Genomic DNA, 16,274 nt, shown 5'->3' on the forward strand with positions numbered 1-16,274 from the left:
TATGCAAATTGGCCAAAATCTAATTTTATTTTCTCTAAAGTAAAAAATCTATATTTAAGCTGACATGTGGATTCTACTTTAATATATAGTAATTTGAAATAAAATGCCCTTAATTATAAGTGATTTTTAATAATATAGTAAAAACTATTATTTCTTTAAAAAATCTAATTTTATTTTTCCTAGAGTAGAAAATCTATATTTAAACACATAATTTTTTAATATAGTAAAAGATAATTAGATTTTTTCTAAAATAAAAAATTTATATTTGAGCTTGACACGTGACAAGCATATAAAAAGTCACGTATCAGTTTCTCACAGAGGTTTCATAAAAAATTCTAGATTTTAAGGTTTCTAAACTGTCCGGTGATGAATTTCAAATTTACAAATAGACCAAAGTTATGGGGCTGAATCTTTTCTTGCAAAATAAAAATTTCCATCGAAATTAAATGATTTGCACAGTAACATAGGCATCACAGCTTTTTCCGCATCCAATTCCCCCTTTCACAGGGGCTTAGAACTCATACAAAATATGTAAACATACAAAAGAGAACATCTACATACATCCCCACACAACCATTCAAAAACATTTTCCTTTTCCCCATCTCCAGCTGCTTTCATTCCCAAAAAGGCGGCTACTATGGTTCACAGTTTCACTATTTTTTCACCCCCTTTTTTTTTTTTTTGCACTACAAGCATTATTAGGTTTCTGTATCTATATTGCAATGATGGTTTAACAAACGGAACTTCAACTAAGCCTACCACTAAAGAAGAGATACACATGGGAACAAGAAACAAAAGCACGGAGAGTTATATTTAACTTTTCTCGATATTAGCTTCTCGTGTGTGGATCTGAACCTGCACGATAAACAAAGCATTTAGACATGGAAAAGAACTAGCAAAAAGCCCCCCTACCAAACAAAGTCCGCTATATTTTACTAAGTATTTGTTTGGCCCCCAATCAAATTCCACTTCAAAATGTAGGAACTTTCGAAAAAGCCAAACATTTTGACACACATAAGGGCTGGAGACTTTGGTGTGACAGGAAGCTAAAAAGAGCTCTTTTGTAACAAAGTAGAATCTTTAATACGAAGTTTCCACTTCTGCTTCTTCTACAAAGATGAAGCTGTTAAGGGGATTCTAATGAGAGCCATTTTGTAAGAAAGTAGAATATCTAATATGAAGCTTCTACTTCTACATTTACTTCAAAGGTGAAGCCGTTAAGGAGATTCTAATGAAAGATATGTTAATGTTTCTTCGACCAGTTATACTTGATCAACACTTTTGTAGAAGATCCGGCCATGCTAAACGGCCCCTAGATAACCTTACGAACCTGGAGGCGTCCCGTCCTGCGATCCCATCTGCGATGAAAACATCTGCATCACCGACATCAACACATCTGAGACCTGCTGAGGTGATTCCCCAAAGTTCAAGTTAACATTAGCGTCCACAGGTACACCCGGTTCAGTGGATTCCGCTTCGTTCACATTTGGCGATCTCTCATTGTTGTCTGCTGAAGTCGAAGGATGTGTAGATTCTGTGTTATGGTTTGACATCATATGGCCGAAGATGTTTGACAAGTCTATTGGAATGGAAAGGTTTGTGGGGAAAGATGTGAATGAGTTGGTGGTGTTAGGGGGCTCGGAAGATTGCGCAGCAGGTTCTTGACTGTGGGTAGAAGACATCCCTCTAATAATATTAGCAACGAATTCCGGAGAAGGGGGAGATCCGATAGGGAAGGATGCAAAGGGGCTGGTGCTATTTGTCGGTCTTGCAGATTGACTGGTTGATTCTTGGCCATGGGGTGACCGTATGTTCTGAAAAAAGAAGGCAAAACTAATCGAATAAAAGAAAGAGACCAAGAAGTTTAGTAGCCTATGATGCAATAATGCTTCATTCAAGCTGTCATGGTTGCATCAGGTATGTTTTGAATAACCATACATGCAAAATAGTTGCTAAATACACGTCGGATACTTGTATTTAGAAAAATGTCCCTGTTATCTGTGTGTGAATAGGAATAGCTAAGTAATAAAGTTGACAATCACAAAATTAACAGAGATTACCTGATCTCCTGCCCGCGCTTGTTCCATTAGCTTCCTTTCAGTGACCTAAGATATGAAATGACATTTTTTTTTCCCTTATTTCATTGATGAAACAAGAATTATGCCCAAAATTGTACACATGTGCCAAAGCTCCCAATAGGACACGTCAATAACATTATCCAAATGCTTCATTCTCTATAAATATAAGCATACCTTAATGTTTTCTCGAATTGTTCTGTTGCTAGGATCCAACTGACATGCTGCATATGAAATCAAAACAGAGTTTGGGAAGGTTAACTACTATTAACTTCAAATATTGCATGAGCTAACGCAGTAAATAAATTGGTTTAAGCTAGCTAAAGAAGGGAATAAAGATTCGGTAACTGAATAAAAAGTTTATCAACCTCGTAGGTAGCCCTTAAACAGAGCATCATGATAATTCCCTTGAGCAAAATAAGCAGATCCAAGACGGCTATATGCTTTACTGTAATTCTGATCGATTTCAATTGACTTTAAGCAATCTTCAATAGCTTCAGTATATCTCTGAACAAGGGTGTAAGCAGCAGCCCTGGAAGTAGCAAACTATGCTCTCAGCAAAAGATAAAAATGGTAGTATATAGTATATACTACTTTCTAGCACATAAAGGTAAATAATAGTAAGAAAACAGGAAAGGTGAAAGACCAAATACTGTGCCCTTTTGGCCTGCCTTATGGAACAGTTTCTCTACTCCAAAAAATAGTAGATAGGTGTTTGTTAAACACAATGTTTCGAGGCGGAACGAGTTTCATGAACCCAGAAGCAGAAGACCCAACTCGAAGGTTCTGCTCTGCTACACTAGGAAGCTTTTATTTTTCCTTTTCCTTTTCCCCCTTTGGCAGTTGTGGTGGTGGGAATTGTGTGTTTGTGAGTGGGCACGTGTGCGCGCACCCGTGTGTGGCAGATTCAATGAGAGAACATTTCTGCAGAAGCTTTATCCAGGACAAAGAGACCCCAAAATGTCTTGTGCAGGATTATAAGGAGAATATTCTGCTACAACAATTTACAATTGTAAATATAATGTGTCATCTTAACTTTCCGCTCTAAACCATACCTGTTACAGTAGTAAACAGCATTTTTGTCACAGAGAGCTATGGCGTAGTTATAAAGTTCGATAGCTTGCATATATAGCTTCAACTGCATCGATTGGTTACCTAATCACACATTAGAAGGAAAAGGCAAATACTAGCAAAAATGAATCATCTCATGAAAAAATAGCAATCACAGCATGTTGAGTTGTAGCACCAACATTCTTTAAACCAAAAGGCATGAGTGCATGATAATGGGGTGATGAACTCATAGCCATAAGTTTTCAGTCTGTTAAAAAGGAAATAACATCAATCATCTTGAACAAAGATACAGATACCCCTACAAAATAGGAATTTTCCAATATACTACTTGAAATTGCAGTTTCTTAGGTAAACACCCTTACTTGAGTTGGTAAGTCATCCAAATCATGAGGAAAAGTTGGTTTTGTATTACTAAAGTTCTTAAAGAGGGACATTTTTGCAGTACAGGGAATATTAGAATTTTGAAAGATAATGTAAAAGGCATTAATCTTTTAAAAGTTAAATCTCAGTATTCAATTTTTGCTGGAATATGTATAATTATAAAGGGTATATACAACTATCTCAAATTTTAATGCTGAATCAACTTAAAATTAGTGAAAAAAAAGGCCAGAAACCAATTACTTTAGAATACATGATAAAGAACAAAGATGCATGCAATTGCAACAAGTATTCAACCTAGATTCTAGAGAAAATGAGGATAACATCAACCACTTTGAGAACAAAAAAACCACCAAGTAGCCTCGAAAAATATGTGAATTAACTGCAGCAGTACCTTTTGACTTAAAGATCTCAGCAAGGTGAACCAAGTCTATTTTCTTCTCTTGAGAGTTCTCCAGCTCCTAACATAACAATTAGACCTCATCCATCAATGATTATTCATAAAGATAAGCCTTTTGAGTTGTCAAAGAGTAAAACGTTACTGATCAAGAACAAAATGAAGAGAATATTGAAGTGCTGCCTCAATGACTAGGGTTATTGTGAAACCTTATGCCATAGAAGTTTAACTTACAAGCTAAATCAAAGGTTAATTATTTGGAGTTATGTAAGATAGTATCATCCTAATAGTAGAGTAAGAGCCAGTGTTACCAATTTTTTTAATCTAATTACACATGCTGATAGCTAAAAGTGGATAAATGTTGCAAATATTTTGTACGTATTTCACCCCCAAAATTAATTATACACCTCCTTTTTTCCAGTTTTACAATGTCAGATTTAGGACAGGCCTACAGGCGTAGACTCTATTCTGATGATATGAAAATGTATTGTCACGGATAAGCAACACATAGAGTGAAGGTTGATTAGTCTACTCTGGATTACTCATGCCATTTCAGTCACAATCTAAATTAATATGAAAACTATGATGACTACTATCTTTCTTGTGTGTTATGTCAACATGCAAAATAATCAAAAACAAGAGTAATAGTCATACTGAGAATGCTTCATCGAAGAGCTGGGTTGCTTTTGCTATTTGAGCAGGATCTTCAATGCCAACCGATGAAGTACTAAAGAAATTAATTTTGTCAAGTGCAGCATAGAACCTGCCAAATAGTTCATCTCTTGGCATACCTTTCATGACATAAACAAGACAAAAATGAAATATTCGGTAAGCGGCCTTCCATAAATAAGAATGAAAACTATATACCTTTAGTAAAGATAAAGAACTGTGACTTAATATGTACAATTCTTTTACGTGCATCAGATAGTAAGAATTATGTATTGATATTTGACGTCATTGACAGATTTAAGACAAATAAAGATAAGCCACAGCAATATTATATTCATACCTAAGTCATGACAGTCGTCAGCTGAACCTTCATTCTGATTAAGGAAGGAGAGGAAGAATAAGATACTATATTACAACTACAAATTGATAGACACGAAAAAAAGAAATAAATAAAACATTCCATATATTTCAGGCTAAAAACAGAAAAGAATTTCAAGATAAAGAAAAAACAAACTAATTCCAACTTAGAAAGTGTAGCAATAAACAGTGAACCATTAGAGGTAATTTTGTATCCTATCTTAGATAGGTAAAAGTGATACTATAAACTTAACTAGTTTAGAAGACGATAACCATAGGTTTCTCGAAACTGAAATGTTAATGACGTACTGACATGTAAGGTGTAAAATGTAAACGAATCTATATTTCTACATAGTTACTATGAAATATAACTAGATTAGCAATATATGCTACAAGAACAAGTTCATAAACAAAGAAATATGTTTAGGGAAAAAAAAAGTCCTTGCACAACCATGTTAGCATCTCGAAGATGCCATGGGTTGTGATAATATAGCAATTAGTGATAGCTTTACATCTTGTTACTCTTATATAGCAAGCAACAGGCATGTTTTGTGTATATAGAGATATAAATAAGCACCTCAGGTTAATGCACAGTTTTCTTTTCCTTTCATCTGGTGATTGCATAAGCTACGAAGTAACTCAGTAGCTGAATATGGCTCCTAAGTAAAAGAAGAATTAAAAAGACAAGTGCAAATTATACAGATAGCACAGATGCATGGGCCCCTACTAAACAAACTGTTGCATTCCAAGAAGGTAACTACATTCTGGGCTAATAGCTGATACAGTATAAATATAATATATCACTTGTATCTAGCTTGTCGAGAACCAATAAAGAGCATACAAAGAAATATAGCAGCATGGAAAATAGAACAAATCAACAACAACAGGCATGGCAGTACAATAGTTAGAGAGAGAGAAAGCAAAACACACATTTGATGTCCCCAAAATTTCTGAATTTTCACTATTGTGGGATGGCATACTACATGATGCTGTGTTCTGTATTCCATCAGAAACTAGATTTGATCTCAGCCGTTGTTGTTCACTAGCTTCCCAAGAAGTGAATAAGTCCAACAGTAGACCAGGCCGGATTCTTTCGCCGGTGGTTACTTGGTTGAGCCTAAAAGCAGATTCCAAACAATCTCTTGCAACCTCAAGGGCTTCAGAATCTACTCCTGGAGCTAGTTCAACTGCCTTCAAGAAAACACTTTCATGGTTAGACAGTAACAATAAGAAGTTTGTGGTAGTGAACTTGAGAATGAGGTAAAGTGTTATGGTGAGAATTAATTGATCCAAGTAAACCAATTAAATTTCAAAGGGTTAATTACAAATTGGTAAAAATGTATAGAACTTAGTTGAACTATGGACTATTTTGATTTGACTACCCAATAATTCAAAATTTTGATTTTACTACCCAACATTTCAATTTGTTTGATTTGAATCTGTCAACAGTACTTTGACTTCAAAATGTAAGCTAATTTATTTTACTGAATTTATGGTTGAGAGAATTGGATGTAATATACTAACTAAATCTATAAAGATAAACAACACATTCAAATTTCGAAGTCAAAGTGTCATTGAATAACTCGAATCAAACAAATTGAAAGTTGTGTAGTAAAATGAAAATTTTGAAATGTTGGATAGCCAATTCAAAATTGTCCATACTTCAAATAAGTTTTACATTATTACCTTACAAATACAATCCCTATACGTTGCATTTGTGTTCAGTTCGATCCCAGTTTCAATTGTAACGATGTAGTGCTTTAAGTTTGAACCCAATACAGGGTTTCAAAATTTGACCCTGAAGTTGGACCTTGATATCAATTTATTCCTTTAAGTTTGACTGGTTTTAAATTTCATCCTAATGGTTTCAATTCAACAAATTAAAAATGTAATGATGATGCCAATATGGCAATTTGTGAGTTGGTACACAGAAGGAAGAACTAAACTGTTATGCAAAAAAACTTCGTGGACTAGATTGTTTCGACTGAAATTCTAAAGATGAAATTGAAATGCATGTCAAACAACCAGGATCAAATTCCTAAGTAACCCAAATTGCAACCAAAGAATAAGTAACTTGGATGCAGTTATAGTAAAGATATGTAATCTTTCTTCTCCTTATAGTCTGCAAGAAATGTGTTGCCAAATGCCGATCTACATCCGGAAGTCGCAAGTTCCCACATGGGACCCACTTACAGATCGAACTCGACATCGCCCAACCCCAGCATGATGTCGTGTTACAATCTTACACAATCTCGTGAATCCACTGCCCGGGACCCAAATTAACTAAACGCCACGTAGCTTCTAATTTAGAAATGCTCAAAAGAGCAATCTGTTTCACATCATTCACGTAAATCCGTGATTGGTATTTTCCTCTATTAATTCACCATTTTCCTAAGCCGTCTTTATCAAAATCAACCATGTTAAGCATCTCAAACGCCCAATCATCACACTAGCCACCACCATCCTCAATATTCCTACCAAAATAGCCATCTCAAACGTCCATGCATCACCCCAACTACCTCCCTCAATACTCCCATCAAATTATCCTTTTACACTCTAAAAACAAAGAAAAGGGAAAAGCAAAAAAAAAAAAAGAAATTACTCTCATTCAAACAACTACAATCACACCCTCCTACTCATCTTTGATACGATCTCTTCCAAGTATCTCCATCTCAATGAAATTACTCGAGTAAAAGTATAAAATTCCACTATATCATCAAACCTTCAAGAAAATATGCGATTAATTTCACGATTAAAGGAAAAAAAAAAAAAACCAGAAAAAGGGATCATTTTTTGTTCCAAGATCGAGCATCTTTTACGATTCTAGGGTTTTATGATCACCAAAATCTACTTGCGATAGGGGGGAATCGGAGGGGTTAGGGTTTACGATTCACGAACCGGAGCCGAGGAAATCGAGGAAGGCGAGGACGATGCGACAGGAAATGGGAGAATCCGAGCTCGGATTCTTCCCCACCATCGCCATTCGTGGAATCGGAGGTCGCGCGGGGTTGGGGAGGGAGAGAGATATAGAGAGAGAGAGAGAGTTTGGATGTCGCGAGAAGAGAGAGAAAGTGTTGGTGTTGGTCAAATCGTCAAAAAGCAGTAGCAACTAGCACCTGGGGATGTCGATAATCTAGTTTCAAATATAAATATAAAAAATAAAGAGTAGAGTACAATGCAATTGGATGAAGTATAGAGCATTTGGTGCTTAGTATTTTGGACCTTTAGATTAGCTCCTTCCATCATTTCTAATTTTTAGATTAATTCTATTATCTTGTCGAGACTGCTCAATCTTTGAAATACTATTCAGTCCTATGGGGGACCGCAATCATTTCGATCGTATAATTTTTAATTCAAGAGTCAAAAAGTCGAAAGCATCAACTCTTCTATATTTTCGATAGTATAGTAGCTCTACACAAAAATAAATATTCAAAAATTTTGAATTTAGATATGAATTTTATCCCAATCAAAACTCAAATCCAATCCGAATCCGAATAAATTTATATTATATAAAATATATAAATATTGTTGTTATATTTTACAATTTAGATTTTATATAATATATTTTAAAATATAGTAAAGAGAAATGATTATCTCATATTAGGACTTTCGAATTCAAATTCAATTTCAGGATTCGATTTGGTTTTGAATATGGATTTTCAATTTGTGTGAGATTCACGCAGAATCATCGGGAGTGAAAGAGCATCCATTTGGCATGTGAGATGCATGAAGAATGAGGGGAAAAAAACGATTTGGGCTTATACATCCATTTGTTTTCTGCTCGCGTTCGACTCGATATTTGGCTCGATCGAGCTCACTTGAAATTAAATGAGCCAAGCTTGAACAAAAGAAATGCTCGAAATTCATTTTAAGTCAAGTTGAGTATTACTCGGCTCGCTCGAATTAGGCTCGAAAAGCTCGAATATATATAATATATATTATATATATAATATTTTAATTATATATAGCTGGATGAGTAACCTGAGTTTAGTTAAAATTGGGTCAATATTGTTGGTTCATAAAAAAAAACTCAATAGACAAACAAAATGGTAAAATTTTACTAAATTTATACTTTCTCTCTTTCTTTCTTTCTTTCACAGAGCTTTAAATTTCTACTCTCTTTCTCTCTCTTTTTTTCTCTGTCTCTTACCCAAGTGGTCAAGCCTAAAGTCCTCCAAATTACCAAATAACAGCAAGCGCCGGCCGTTACCTACTTTGCCATTAATTGTGTGCTTGAGAAAATATACAGAATATTTTTAAAGTAAAAAATTATTGTTTATACAAAATTTTGATTTTGGTTATATATGATTGGATAGTTTAATCCAATATTTACCTATATAATTTATTTATTTTTGGCCGCATAAATAAAAAGCAATAATATGAAGATTGAATGCGAAAGGAAAGACATGTGAGGCTGGAAAGATTAAATATTCAATTCATAAATTATTTTTCTTGATATTATAATACCGTATTTCATATAATTATTTTGTATTTTGAACTATTAGATATATTTTTGTATCAAATTGTAGATAATATTTTATACAAATTAAACTATTGATCGTATGATTTTGAGAATTTCAAGTGGCTCGTTTAGGGCTCGAGCTCGCTCGACTCGAAATTAGACTCGTTCGAGCTTGGCTCGAATTAATTTCAAGCCAAGCTTGAGCTTAAATTTAGGCTCGAATTAATTTCAAGCCGAATTTGAGCCGAGGTAAGCTCGCTTGAGCTCGGCTCGTTTCCACCCCTAGTTATTCATGCGACTTTAAACTTCGAGCTAAGAAAGTAGTCTCGTATTAGAGACTATTCTCACTAGGAATGCAAATATGGTAAATCTAAGAGTGTGTTTGGTTCGTCCGTTTTTCACCTTAAAATCAAAAAAGAAATGATGAATCTGTTTGTCTGTATTTGGTACGTAGGATTCTCATTCTGATTCCGATTTCCGGGTAAATAAGAATCCCCCCAATTATTTATTTTTTCAATCTGACCTAGGAGACCGAATTAGAAATCGAATTCGGACGGAATGATTTTTGTTTGGATTAAATTTAAATTTTTTAATTTTATTTTTTATTAAAACTTAAGTTTAAGTTTAAAAATTATATTTATGAATTTAAATTTTAATTTGAACTTAAAATAAAAATTAAAATTCAATCAAGTATTTCGAATCTAATTTATAAATTTAATTTAAATTTAAATTTAATTTAAAATCTAAAGTTTTATTCAAATTTTATTTAAAATTTAAATTAACTTTATGGATTCAAATTGAAATTGAAATTATAATTTTAAGTTTGAATTTGAATAAATTGAAATTTAGCTTTATATTTTGCATTATCCGTTCAATTTAATATTTTAATTTTTTATAAAAATATATTTAAAATTTTGACATTATTTTTAAATTTTGAGGTAAATTTTTAATATTTAATTTTTAGTTTGAATTTAAACTGATATATTATAAAGATAAAATTGGCATATTAATTTGATTACTTTTCTGATATCTAATTGAAATTTAAATTATAATTTTAAGTTTGAATTTGAATAAATCAAAATTTAGTTTTATATTTTGAGTTATCCGTTCAATTTTAAATTTTAATTTTTTATAAAAATATATTTAAATTTTTGACATTATTTTAAAATTTTGACGTAAATTTTTAATATTTAATTTTTAATTTGAATTCACACTAAAATATTATAAAGATAAAATTGGCATATTAATTTGATTACTTTTTCTGATATCACTTTTCTTATATCTATCTGAACCAAACACAAATAATATAAATTGTTTATTTCGATTCAGATTCAGGTGGCAAATAAAATATAATGAGGTAATGAACCATTTCGATTCTGTCTCCAATGTATTCTTATTCCGATTCTAACTTGGAACCAAACACACCCTAAGGGTGGGAGCAACCCCACCTTTAGCCTCATTTTTTTAACAACTCAGAGAGATTTTCAGAGCGAATTATTTATTTTATTTTATTTTTTGTTTCTACTTACCGCTTCATTTGAGAATAAGAGTGAATTTTTAGCAAATATTTAGTAAACAAGATGGATCAAAGGAAGGAAAGAATTCCTTGCCTCCTACTCCGTTTGTTCAGTGAATCGGAACAAATTCAAAGTGTTAATTTTTTTTTACTTTTTGCCCCCATTTACCAACCCATTGGGTTGGATTAGAACAAAAGCTCCGCTAATTCAGATCCATTTGCATCCGTAGATCTCATCAATTTTTCATTCACGAATAAAATCAAAGTGTTCCTAAACTTTAGCTATTTGCAACCAAAATCTCCAAACTTTTAATTTTAACAATTGTACATTCTATATTTTATCAAAGGATTCTTCTATTTTGATTGTATATTTTATATATAATTTTGAAAAACTTCAAAACACAAAAAACAGAAAAATAATTTTTATATTTGAAACTTGAAAAAAAAATAAAAATAAAAAATGGGCTAATCCTATTTTTTAATTTTGATGCTTAATTATTATAATAAGAAGATAAGATTGGTTTCTTTGGCTTCGGTGCAAAATTATGTGTCAGATATGCGATCAAAATAGTTGCTTAATTAGTAATTTCTTTCGCAGAGAGGGGCCTATTAACTCATTCCATAAAATTTAAGAAATATAGTCACAAAATTAAACATATAGGGGTCTATTTGCAAAAGTGCCAACGTATACGGCGTCTTTGTGCGGTGTTTCCTTTAAATAAGTTCGAGCATTTCGTGCTATCAAATTTGAATAGAGCGGTGAGAGAAGGTGTTTGAGCGCCCGCGCGAGTGAAAGAGAGAGAGAGAGAGAGAGAGAGAGAGAGAGAGAGGGAAGCGAATTAGGTTTCAGATCCCCATTTTGCTCTTCCGATTCGTATCCTCGATCTCGCCCATTGGAGATCTCGATCTCTGCTTCTCGACCTCGGAGGAACCATCAATGTCGACGACCAGAGAGAGTCGAAGGCGAGGGCGGAACGAGTCGAGTTCGCTCAGATCCAGCAAGAAACAAGGTCGATTCGAGGATTTTGATCCGGATTTGGATCTATCGAGGTTAGATCCTTCTTATTCTTCCAATTTTTTTGTCGAATTTTTGATATTTCGGTGCTTTTGGTTGATTTAGCTTCGAAACGGTGTCGATCGCAGCGATATGAAGGAGATCATAGCGGCGCTGCAGCAGATTAGGGAGAAGGCTCAGCAGGATGGGCGTAAGAAGAACGAGGAGACCATTGGGAGGTGAATCTACTCTTTTTGATGCGATCGAGGTGATCTCATCTGATCCTTACTCTGTAGTTAAGGACAACAGGAGTGATCGATAGGATTAGTGATACTTAGAGCTCTGGTTTCTTTTGCAAACTTCTGATTCAGTTCTGAGCTTGAACTAGTTGTATGCATCAAATGTAAGATNAATAGTATAGTAGCCGGACTCATATATATATATATATATATATATATATATATATATATATATATATATATATATATATACAGAGACAGAGAGAGTACGTCTCATGTGCTTTAGAAAGCACGAATGTCTTTGTACTTGTATGTTATTTTCGGTGATGAGACATTCGAGCTGACGATCGACTTCATTAGGCATGATCTATGCTATTAGAACAGTTTAGAAACTAAATTTCATAATTTTTTATCGGTCAGGTCTGATAATGGTCACGTTGTCTCTTTTGGATGCTACTTAACTTTTTAGTATTATATAATTATGTCGTATTGATATTTGAAACCGGTAGAGGTACTTGTACTTGACACCAATCCTAACATAAATATGGTATTGCATCTTGTTTTAGCAATGCAAATCACAGGGAATTACGCCCAGTCAAGGGGGAAAAGAGAAATCTGGAGTTCGCTAACCCAATTATTTATATGCGAACTTTTGTCTGAAAGACGAATTGGCAATTGTTTTTTGTTCTTTAATCTTGTCTTATTGCTTAAAATCATTTGTAGTCACAGTTGTTCTTGAGGACGTTGTAATTGTCATAAGTTGATACTATTTATCTCAATTACAGTGTGGCAGCAGACATTCGGACAATGTTAGATGATACCAAGTCAAAATTCGAGAAAGATAGGTAAGAAAGAATCCCTTTTACTTTCTTATAAGCTGGTTTGTCTAGTGAATTTGTCATGCAAAAGTTTATCGTATTCAGTAATTTTGCGAAGCTCAGGTATTTGTTTCATTATACATGACAATCTCCTAATTATTTCACTGTGTGAACTAAACTATTTGGTACTTTCAAAGACATTACTCTTTGCTAGCTTATCTAATTGTCTCTTTGTAGAACTACTTATTGGTGCTGCAATTCTTTTTTTCTGTATAAATAATTTACTGCTAATTTCATCTGCATGTAGTCAGGAATAGTAACTACTGTTTTGGTGTTCCATTGACAGGCAGAGTTTTTTAAAGACTTTATCAAAGAGTTCAAAAGAGGTGTCCAAATTGCATTTCTTGAAATTCATGTAGTCAAAGCTTACTGCCGCAAATTGCTCTTACAATTTGGTATATAATGTTCCACTATCTTGATTGAATATAGTGTGAGAGTTTGTTGAAGAGTGAGTACTCCAAATTTCAAGCAACTCACGAGAAGTTTTCTAGGGAGAAAGCAGCATTTATACACAATTTCAAAGGTAGATTTCTTTTCTCCTTTTTTTTTTTGGAGCTAAATTGATCGGATATTCGTTATCTACCTCCAAATAGAAGTAATCTCCAATGTCTTGCTTGTAGTTACCACACATTTTTGTGTTATACATAGCATCCCTTCTTTTCCGTAAGATAATAGTTCCAATCTCACATTGTAATTGGAAAATTTCCTTTGTTCCAATATGTGACATAAGCGAGTTCTTTTGTAGAAACTCAAACAAGTGAATAAAGTCTCGCCTGCAAGGAAATTTTCAGCTTTTTAACATGACTTTAGTCTGATCAACCTTTTAAATTTTACAATTGAACTAAATTAGATCTAAATGTCCATGTAACACAGCAATTTTGAACGAAAATTAAGTACTAAAGACTAAAATTGTTGACGAATGGAAGGTTCGACTACATTGATTCAGATTTCAGAGGTCAAAGACCATACTGAAACTACAATGAAAGGTTAAGGATCTCTGGTGCAATTTAAAATAAATCTCTTAGAGCTGAGATCTTCGTTGCTGCTTATATACATTTTATTTTCTTTGGAAAAAGGAGCTCGCTGCGAATCTCACAAGTTCTGTTAAAGTATCTCCGAGCGTCAGATTGTTATTTGGTTTGTTTTGCAGAGATATTTTCCAAATTTGAAGATGAAAAGGAGAAGCTATTTTCTCGCTACGAACAGCAGAGTGAGTTTAAGAAATAGCCCCTCTTCTTATCACCCAGAAGGCTGTTTCATTCTTTTTAGCTGTCCAAAGCTGATTTCACTCTTTTAACAGGGAAGAAGGAAAAGGCAACTCTATCTGAACTTGAGAAATCTTGTGCAGAGAAGATAGCTAATGCTGAAGAATCTCTGAGAAAGAAGAAGCAGGTATAAGACTTGCATAAATATTTTACTTGCACTTGCTTCTCCATTGATATTTCTTTGTTCTCCCATCTCAGAATAACACGCACACAGATTTCCATTAAGACGTGTATATTTGCTTGCTCTCACGCACGTGCATGCAGGGTTCAACAGCATACTAAACGTTAAATGTTTTTGCATAAGATTCAATGGTCTAAAGCCCTGGTTGGGCAACCAAATTGAAGATCCACTTAATTGTTTTTCAAATTTCGAAATGTATCATCCATCTTGAATCTTCCAATTCGAAGATCCACATAGATAGCCACCGATCTACACTATTTGAAACCAAATTCCATAGTCTTTATGCTTCTAGAGTACAAATCTTATGAAGATCCTGCATTAGAGTATTCTATATTTTGATACATTCGAAACCTAAGGTGCGGAACTTCTTTTAAGATAACTTGTTTTCTTAGACAGATTAAATGCTTGCTGATGTTCAAGTTTAACTGTTTATTCTCGAGTTTTCATCAGATTATAGCATAATATCTAAACACCACATATACATCTGATATTCCTGGACATAATTTTATCAATCCAGATTTATCATAAAATAATTCACCATTTTACATCTATTTGATACAGGATGACAAAACATTCAGCTTCCTAAGGAAATCCCTCGGCTCGATTCTGGAGAGTGCCTCTGATGATGACTTTGGGCCTGATGAGTAATAAATCTATTATTTTTGCAGATCGCTACGACCATATATCTAAACGTACACGTACTCGGTAATTACTTTTTAGCCATTTTACGATCTTACAAGTAGTAATATCACACAACATGAATTCCTTCACCTTCTGTTTTGCTGATAAAATGTCTCAACTTAAATTGGAAAGAAAAATATATATGTATGCTGATAAAATTTTACTCCACTGATCCAAACTCGTTTTAAATTGAAATTTGTTTTCTTATTCTGTTTTTATCCTAAAGGAATAGTATAGCAGCCATTTTTTATTTGGGAAGCAAAATGACTTTGGTGGTTGAGAATTCCTTTTTTTATCATGTTTTGTTGATAAATAGGCTCAAAATAGAAATTAAAAAAAAGAAAGAAAAGTTGCTGCTAAAATTCTGTTAAACAGTTGCATGCTTGTTTCAGAATGAAATTTCCTCTCTTTTTTTTTTTTTGGAGTTTTAGAATGAAATTTTATGTCTCCCCCAAGGAAGTGTTAGAAGCCATTTCTACTGGGGAAGCACAATGTCTAAGCTGTTTAATTCTACACGAAAATGCTCGGTTGCTCATTCGATTTTTTGAAAAATTCTTGTTAGTTGACCAATAATTCAAAAATCTCCAAATTAATCGTTACTATATTAATATTAATTAAACATTATAGAAATGAGGAATAAGTTATGATTTTATTAAGTAATTCTAGTACTTTTGACATTAATCAATGCCAAATCAATCATTAATTACATAGTTTTTAACTTTTTGGTCCCATAAATTTGAAAAAAAAAATTAAATAATTACAATATATATTTATTTTACTTTTATATATTTTTAGTTTCATGTATTCGTATTTTATTGACCAAACTATTACTAATTTTTTTTTCTGAATTCTTTGTTTTATATTTTTTTTCTTCTGAGCTCGTAATTTTTAAATCTTGCCAAATTTAATTCGGATGCCGGACTTGTGTCCATGAACCCTAGCAACCATATAAGCGAGAAAAATTTATTGGAGAAATAGGTATTAAACATTAGGCTTAAAGGAAGTTTTAGCCTTTTATTAGGCAACTGAGAAGGGGTAGGTTAAAGGGCATATATGTCTATATGATATTATGCAATTTGAGAATTGTTCTTAAAAGAAAATTATATTAAAT

The 16,274-nt window shown here is 33.2% G+C and overlaps 2 protein-coding genes across 2 annotated transcripts; one reads left to right on the plus strand and one right to left on the minus strand.

Annotated features, from left to right (window-relative positions):
• LOC109710451 (small glutamine-rich tetratricopeptide repeat-containing protein) lies at window positions 412–8,068 on the minus strand. The gene is made up of 11 exons (XM_020233015.1): window positions 7,846–8,068; window positions 5,878–6,134; window positions 4,931–4,964; window positions 4,576–4,712; window positions 3,919–3,985; window positions 3,131–3,230; window positions 2,444–2,607; window positions 2,253–2,299; window positions 2,061–2,105; window positions 1,331–1,814; window positions 412–855 (listed from the first exon to the last, which is right to left on the minus strand). Exons 1-11 carry the CDS (start codon window positions 7,928–7,930, stop codon window positions 830–832), a joined length of 1,446 nt encoding a protein of 481 aa, XP_020088604.1. The 5' UTR covers window positions 7,931–8,068; the 3' UTR covers window positions 412–829.
• On the plus strand, window positions 11,678–15,373 carry LOC109710644. Its single transcript, XM_020233366.1, has 8 exons — window positions 11,678–11,975; window positions 12,069–12,158; window positions 12,944–13,003; window positions 13,323–13,362; window positions 13,466–13,559; window positions 14,187–14,246; window positions 14,337–14,428; window positions 15,044–15,373. Exons 1-8 carry the CDS (start codon window positions 11,863–11,865, stop codon window positions 15,128–15,130), a joined length of 636 nt encoding a protein of 211 aa, XP_020088955.1. The 5' UTR covers window positions 11,678–11,862; the 3' UTR covers window positions 15,131–15,373.

Source organism: Ananas comosus, linkage group 5, assembly GCF_001540865.1.
Source record: "Ananas comosus cultivar F153 linkage group 5, ASM154086v1, whole genome shotgun sequence".
Taxonomy (NCBI): domain Eukaryota; kingdom Viridiplantae; phylum Streptophyta; class Magnoliopsida; order Poales; family Bromeliaceae; genus Ananas; species Ananas comosus.

Coding starts and splice junctions, on each gene's coding strand:
- LOC109710451 (XM_020233015.1), bottom strand. CDS start 7,930: ATGGCGATGGTGGGGAAGAATCCGAGCTCGGATTCTCCCATTTCCTGT. Junction 6,135..7,845: donor CCTCGATTTCCTCGGCTCCG/GTTCGTGAATCG, acceptor TCTTGAAGGCAG/TTGAACTAGCTCCAGGAGTA. Junction 4,713..4,930: donor TGACGACTGTCATGACTTAG/GTATGAATATAA, acceptor ATGTCATGAAAG/GTATGCCAAGAGATGAACTA.
- LOC109710644 (XM_020233366.1), top strand. CDS start 11,863: ATGTCGACGACCAGAGAGAGTCGAAGGCGAGGGCGGAACGAGTCGAGT. Junction 11,976..12,068: donor CCGGATTTGGATCTATCGAG/GTTAGATCCTTC, acceptor TGTCGATCGCAG/CGATATGAAGGAGATCATAG. Junction 14,247..14,336: donor TTCTCGCTACGAACAGCAGA/GTGAGTTTAAGA, acceptor CTCTTTTAACAG/GGAAGAAGGAAAAGGCAACT.